At 32.9% G+C, this 7851-nt stretch overlaps 1 protein-coding gene across 1 annotated transcript; it reads left to right on the top strand.

The window, feature by feature from the left end:
- Positions 1–3758: 3758 nt before the first annotated feature.
- On the top strand, positions 3759–4196 carry LOC113774002 (RING-H2 finger protein ATL8-like). The gene has a single exon (XM_027318582.1). It carries the CDS (start codon positions 3759–3761, stop codon positions 4194–4196), a length of 438 nt encoding a protein of 145 aa, XP_027174383.1.
- Positions 4197–7851: the final 3655 nt, after the last annotated feature.

Raw genomic sequence — 7851 nt, 5'->3', positions numbered from 1 at the left:
ATTTCAAAAATTTTTAAAAAAACATTTAGGAGCTCGCATTTAGCTCTTACTATTTTCTGGAAAAAATTCTCTAGCTCCCAAAAAAAAAGCAAAAAAAATTAAATTATACTTAGTGTGGGAGCTCTATTGAGCTCGCATTCGCGGAATGCGAGCTCTATTGACCTCCGAAAATTTTTTTTTTAAGGAATGCGAACGCGAATGCGAGATCTTTAAACATTTTGTTTTAATACAAAAAAATCTCTGCCTCCGAAAAAAAATAAGCACAAAAATTTTACTTATACTTTCTGGACTCTATTGAGCTCGCATTTCAGGAATGCGAGACGGATTCCCTGGCCAAAATCACCCCTTTTGTAGAATTTTTTTAAAATTCATCACAAAATTGGAAATTTCTCTTAGGAGGGCCCCCTAAGCTAGCTCTTGCCTTCTTCAAGATTTGCTTCTATATTCCAACCATGCTTGACGTTTTGAAAGTAGATGTCGTTCGAATCAATGGATGATTTTGAACTTCTCGACCCAAAAAAGAAAAGGAAAAAGAATCAGTCAATAGAGTCAGCAAATTTGTTCTCAAGTTGCCAAAAACTAGCAAAATATGTAGATATCAAGGTTTGAGACTGTCCATACTTTTAATAGAAAAGATAGAAATAGGGAATAGCCCTACAAAATGTAAAATTGACCCGGATAGAAGCAATTCTTTAAAAATATTTTTTCTACGTAGAAACATTTGTTAGTAGCGTAGGCATTTCATGGAAGGGAACGAGTTGGATAAGTTGTCTTTTTGGTTGGAGGCACTTTCCTCTGGTACTGCTGAATTTAGAAATAAATATTGATGGTCAACTCGAAGCAAGAACCAAGCCTTTTCATAAAATGTAAACAATTACCTAATACCCTTCAGTTTAGTTTAATACTCACTTAATTTGGTTGAATCTTGAAGCAATACAACCTTGTCTGATCAGCAAAATAAGATTAAGTAATCTTGCCGCGTAAAAGTTAAGGTATTATTGTGATTGCAACACATAATTTCAAAAAAAACATTGGTTATGGATAACTATGACATTGAAATCTTCGTCGCAATTGAAAAGAAGTTTGAACCAAGGAATGTTTAAGATTTGAAGAAAATAGTAGTGATTATTACATCCTAAAAGCATTCAAGATAACACCATTATAGAAAAGATTAAAATCCAATTTGGGTTTAAAAAATTTTTTGCCTAACTCAATTTTATTCATACTAAGCACAAAAGATTAAAAAAAAAAAAAAACCTTATGCGGCTTTACGACTAAATGTACATGTATAAATGATCATTAGAACAAAAAAAAATTAAAAAGCACTCATCAAAAGATATTATATTTGTGCAGATCAAGAAACAAGCTTCAAAAGATGTGGATAGCCAATTATAAAGGGTGGTACAATGACACTTGGAGTAAACCTATCCATGTTTTTTCCTTCCTAAAGAAGTAGTAAAATATGTGCATTTACAAAGTCAATTGCGTGTACAACATAGGAATGTATGTACACCCATATTATACATATGCAAACAGTACTAATTCAACATAATATACTATTACACAGAAGTATATTTTGTTGCTTTTATACAACTATAATACCTATTCATATGTTTCGCATTGTTTCATATATGAATGACAATATTTGTGTAGTTAACATGTTGCACGAGTATACAATATACTTCAATATGAATGCATCTAATGTATAATCCAGGATGATTTCAATACATTTGATACATCTACGATTATGTAGGTTCAAAACAATTGATACATCTACAATTATGTGCCTTAACAGACTGACTGACAAAGCTCAGTCTATTAAATAATGCAAATATTGAACTAATTAAAATGGATTAGCTAACTTTCAAAATTGACCTTTAATTTGCACATAGATTCATTGTACCTCTTCTTCTTATTTTACTTGCGAAAAGCTTTCAGTACTTGGTGCATCACGCAGTAAACGAGATTCATTCAAAAGGTTCCAAGTCAAAAATTGTTCACATTTTTGCCATTTGGTGTCAGGCAATTAAACTAGTCAATTACTCTTTGCCAATCCAATTAACAATTGCAAACACAATTAATCTTTTCTTTTCTTTAAATGTGGGTAAGCAAAAAAGCCAGAGGCAGCATAGCTAGTTGCATGGTCGAGAGGATTTACACCACTAGATCAGACAAGCGTACTACTGCACTCATTGAATTTTTTTAAAAACAAAAAGCACTATACCTCTCGTGAGATGCACCAGACGGAGTGTGAATTCCCAACCTAGTGCATAAAAGAGCTTTAAAGAGCTCTCCCTCACCATTAGACCAAGGTCCAATGGTTAACTTTTTTCTTGTCTCTCACCTCTAAACTGGCATATTTACATCTTACACCCACTAATTTAACTCCAAACTCTAGTTCCTATGACTTTTTTCACTTGAAACCATCAGAGGAGCAACATGTAGTAAATTTTTAAGGGGCATAAAAATCAAATCAGAGACTCAATCCAGCAATATGCTTCTAATCAATTTCAACGAGTTCGGTCATGTTATTGAGTTTTTTTTTTTTTTTTTTTTTGAGTTGAAATTCTCGAATTGACATTTTTGCCACTTTGAAATACACCACCTGCTCAAGTGAAAACCTTGTGACGCTTTCACTCCAAAAAGTGACCAAATCGGAGTTTAGAACCAAATCAATACAATCCATCATTGCGGAGGTATAAATGCATAATTTTAAAAGTAAAGAATAAAAAGTAAATTTGCGAAAATGTAAGGAATGTTTTTTGTGGATTTCACTTCAAATGGCAGTCCCCAAGATTTTCAAGTCTCATTTTTTACCAATGGAAAATTACATATTCCTAAATATTCTTGACAAAATTAAGGACCCTCTTCCCCTAAAATGTTTCTCATAATTAATCATGGTCTCAAATCTCCTATACCAATATGCTTCATCCATGTATCATCTAAATCTTGGTTTGAGTTCGTTATTTAATGTCCAGAATAGCAGGTAACGAATTAACACTTAGATTTTAGCCAACTGCCTGGTGGGTTGGGCTGTTGGTCACAACAAAAACCTTTAAGTGTCTTTGTAAGGTGCGAAATCAAGAATTTAAATATTATCTTTCATTAATTGCCATTAATATATGACTTCTTCTATAATCCAAATTCAACAGGCACTTGGTCTGATGGTAGTTTAATTTCCATCGATCCCAATGGTCCAATTGAACTTGTCTCCTGCTTGTTTAGTATGTGTCGGCTCAAATAGTCGAATTGGATCTGTCCCCCTTCCCCGTACCCGATGTATGACCCCAAAAAAAAAAAAAGTAACACATACATTTTGCTGGTCAAAACTCAAAAGCAGCATAATATCCAAGAAAACATTTTTTTACTCCTACTAACTCAATCACAACCTGTTGATTTCCCTTGGGCCATAACCGGTCATACACGGTGGCTAGAATGGTTCTCCACAATATTAATAGTAATTAACAATCTTTAAAACTATTTGTTAATTACTATTTCTCCATTCTTTCCTGACTACTTCAGCTTGTTCCCTTTTCAACGGTCAAAAACTCTACATGTTCAAATCAATCCTTCTCAGAATCCAATCATAAATCAATCTAAAATAAGGGCCTCAATCTCAAGTTACCATATATTCTACAGGACACCTGTGATCTCTCAATCGAACCCATGAGTGAAGCAGCAGAGAAATGAAAGCATAACATATTCTCTAAGCCCTCCATTAGAGAAAACCATGCAGAAATAGCAAGTTTCAGCCAAAAATGACGGTCATTTCGACAATTGCAGCTGCCAGCCTGAGAACTCTGCGCACAATCCTCGACTTCCATTCAAGATCATTATGGTCCCGCGACGACTCTCCAAATATTGCTGATCAGAGTCCTGAACTGCGGTGTGTAATATGTCTACGTGATATTTCTAGTGGTGAAAAATACAGGGTTCTTCCCGAATGCAACCATGGATTCCACGTTGACTGCATTGATGTTTGGTTGCAGAAGAACTCGACTTGCCCATTATGTCGGTGTCCTGCTCCTTACACTTCGATGAAATTGCAGCAGCATGACTATGAGCTTCAACTTTTGTATCTGCATGATGCTATTCTTTCTTGTTTCATTTTCTTGGTGGATCACTTCTGGACATGGTTTGTCGACCCAATTGGATTAGACCGAGCTTGTGAGGATAATTACCAGTCGCTTCCATGACTCTCCATTGATAGCTCAAGGAAAAAGTCGCTCGCTAGGAAGAAAGGAAGATTTTTAACGTTGCTTTCATTTTTTATTTGCTTCGTGTAGACAAGGTTGTACACATTGTCTACTTTTCTTGGTTGGTACATGATACATAATACCTGTCTAATTTATTTACCAAAACTTTTTTTTTTTTAAGATACCTGTCTAGTTTAGAACTATATAATATACAATGAATGATGTTAGGTAATGATGGCCACAAGTATAAATTAATGCGGAAGATATATAATCCTTTCATTATATTGAAAACCGTCATGCTTTTCATTTTAGTTTACTCCTAAATTACAAAAAAAAAAAAAAAAAAAAAAATAGCGCACCAGATTTTGCATCCAACCGTATACGTGTAGCTCCTACAAATTCACTTTCTAAGTGCATACGTTTGACAACACAATCAAGCCATGTGCTTCTGGGTTAGAATCCTCTCTATTGGATTCTCTATATGTTTATATTTAAATTTATATATATTATAAAATTTTATAATTGCGTCAATACTTTTCTTTTGAAATTAACATACTAAACATAATTTTTTTTAAGAATATTTTGACATTCAATATATATGAAACATTTGTAAGAATCAAAATTGATTTAAACTCAAACTAATGTGACAAAATTTATAATGATTAATCAAATGATAATTTGGAGAATTTCTTATGAATTTTTATGCATAAATGACACGAGTAATGAAATATATTATAAATGATATTGATTTTTTAAAAATTTTAAATTAATTTTATTAGAGTGTAATGGAGAGAAGTTCGCAATCAAGAGGAGCCTAGTCCCATGAATCTTATTAATGTATTTATACTCAAACCAATGAATGACCCAATTGAGCAATCAGTTCTAATTTTTAACAAGTCCAACTAGCTGAGTAATTGATTTTATGTGTTTTAAACTCAGATTGGCGAATTTTAACAGGTTCAACCAGTTGAGTAATTGAAATTATGTGTTTTCTTATTTTGAAATTACAAATAATAAACATCACGCCACCATCGTTGATCCTACGAGTTTTATAAGATCATGGGAAAAGTACAAGTATTTTTCTAAAGAATTTTTTAAACATACAAAAAATGAAGTTTTTTTTTAATTATACGTACGAATTGTATATTACTCCATGCGTACTTTTGGCGTACTTACAAAACTAGAGTTGTAGTCAATTCTTGGATAGCCGAAGTGTTTGTGGCAGTATAGGAACTTAATAAACTCCTCATATTTTTTTTTAAATTAGTCTATAGTGGCCAATTCTGTAAAACCCAAGTATGACAAAACTTGGGGAAATAAATGAAATAATAGGCCAACTTTTGTACAAAAACCACTTTTAATCCTCTAACCTTAGTTTTACAAAATGTGGTCCTTCAACTATTATTTTAAGCCAATTTAATCCCTCCACAAGTGATCGACAGAATGACATGAATTACATATTACTGTTAACCAGTGGGCAAAGTTGTCTATTCATTATGGTTGATCATTGACCATTGACAAGGTATTTCGGTTTGAGGGGGAAGAAAAAGAAAATTAGTCATTTTGGTATATTTCATCTTTCATAAGTTTAGGAGACATCGTGTGTGTGTGAGGGTGAGGGTGGGGGCAGGGGCAAACACTTGGGTAAATCCGATCTATGTCAACCATGTGTTCCAAATTTTGCCACATCTTATATACACATATACATGTACTTATATAAATATATATATATATATGAAATAAAGTCATATTTTTATGCGCATCTATTCACCTTATCTATTTTTTATTTGGCTTAATCAAGAAATGAGTAGATCCAACGCGCTCTCTAGTTAAACACATACTCGCATTCCAAGATTGTTTTTCACAAATTTCTCTCTCCATTCTATTTTCTATTTCTTCTTTTCTTTTTGTTCTCCAACTTCATCAATTTTAAATCTTAATAGGTAGAGGCCTAAAACTATTGACATAGCTATTAGGTCTTTTGTCAACACCAAAAAAAAAAGGCCAAAGGATGGCAATAGGGGCGGGGAGTAATGGTGCAGAGCACGGGTAGGATACCTTGCTTAAATTAATTAATACAAATAAATATTATACATTTTATATATATTTATATAATCTAATAATAATATATCTTAATTAATAATTAGACTAAAACTCCTTCACTATATTTACAATCATATTTAGTTTTTAAGTGAGTTTATATGTTTCAAGTTTTGTTTATATCCTAAACATAAAATACCAAAAATATTGGAAAATCTAAGAAAGTTGCTTATCTAATTCTCTTCCTCTTTTTTTTCTCTTATTTGTTTCTTTCTTCCACCGCATACGTTTTGTTTTCCATCCTTTAGCACTGGCAAGCTGTTTGCTTTTGCCTACTACTTGCTTTTCTAATAAGGATTTTTCTAACGGGTGCCCCTAAGTGTACTCGTTAACACACTTATTATTCAGTTAATCTACCATATATATATATATATATATATATATATACACACACAAATACTAACAATTATTATTCTCTCTTGTATTTATATATTTCCCTATTTAATCTTATCTATCTTCCTTTGTATTTATTTATTTTACCTAACTAATCTTATATTTTCAAAAATATAACACCTGAAAGGATTTTTGTTTTCCATCCTTTAGCACTGGCAAGCTGTTTGCTTTTGCCTACTACTTGCTTTTCTAATAAGGATTTTTCTAACGGGTGCCCTAAGGGTGCTCGTTAACACACCTATTATTCAGTTAATCTATCATATATATATATATATCTATATATATATATATATATATACATACTAACAATTATTATTCTCTCTTGTATTTATATATTTTTCTATTTAATCTTGTATATCTCCCTTTGTATTTATTTATTTTACCTAATTAATCTTATATTTTCAAAAATATAATACCTGAAAAATATTTTAACGGACCCATTAGACAAACCGTTCTAATAATAACAGTATTGTAGTAATTGTAGTCTTGGACTAGCTAGTGATGTATATGTATTGCAATTGCATTCAAATCTTGTAAAAGAGTCATGGCTCTAGTAGGATTTGATTTTCTATAATCCATATCCAAATTCAGACTCATACCAGACCATACTAGAGCCTACTCAAATCCATACATACATATATATACTATGTGTATATGTATGTATGTATGGAGGGGATCTTTCCTGAACTCCCAGGAATAACTTCCTTGTCGCATCAATGCTGAGAACATGATGTCCCTTATTGCATCCATTGTGGTCGAGCAGGCAGCAGCCACACGCGAACCTAATTCTCCTAGTTCGCATCTTTCTCTTGGACAGTTGGTTCCTGATCTTGATTTCTGTGGGCGAATAGGAGCTCTTCAAGGAAGTAGAATGTGACATTCTACTTGGTGCAGGCAAGGACATCATTGCGATGCAGTGCGCATAAGTAGTCGTGGCAGGAGGAATTGGAACAAGAATTGCAGAGCATGATTGCTAGAATTATGGATATTTGGAATCGAGGACCAATATGGTTGGGCCTTCTGTTATTATGATAATGGGCCTGGTGCGAGGCCCATATACATTTTAAGTGGCCCATTGGATAAAAAAAATGAGAACATTTTCGACAAGAATGGATTGGGCCTTATGCGAGGCCCAATTGACATTTAACTGGCTCAGTGGATC

The sequence above is a fragment of the Coffea eugenioides genome, chromosome 6 (genome assembly GCF_003713205.1).
Source record: "Coffea eugenioides isolate CCC68of chromosome 6, Ceug_1.0, whole genome shotgun sequence".
Taxonomy (NCBI): domain Eukaryota; kingdom Viridiplantae; phylum Streptophyta; class Magnoliopsida; order Gentianales; family Rubiaceae; genus Coffea; species Coffea eugenioides.
Note: the sequence above shows the minus strand (reverse complement) of the source record. Positions and strands in the feature narration are given on the sequence as shown.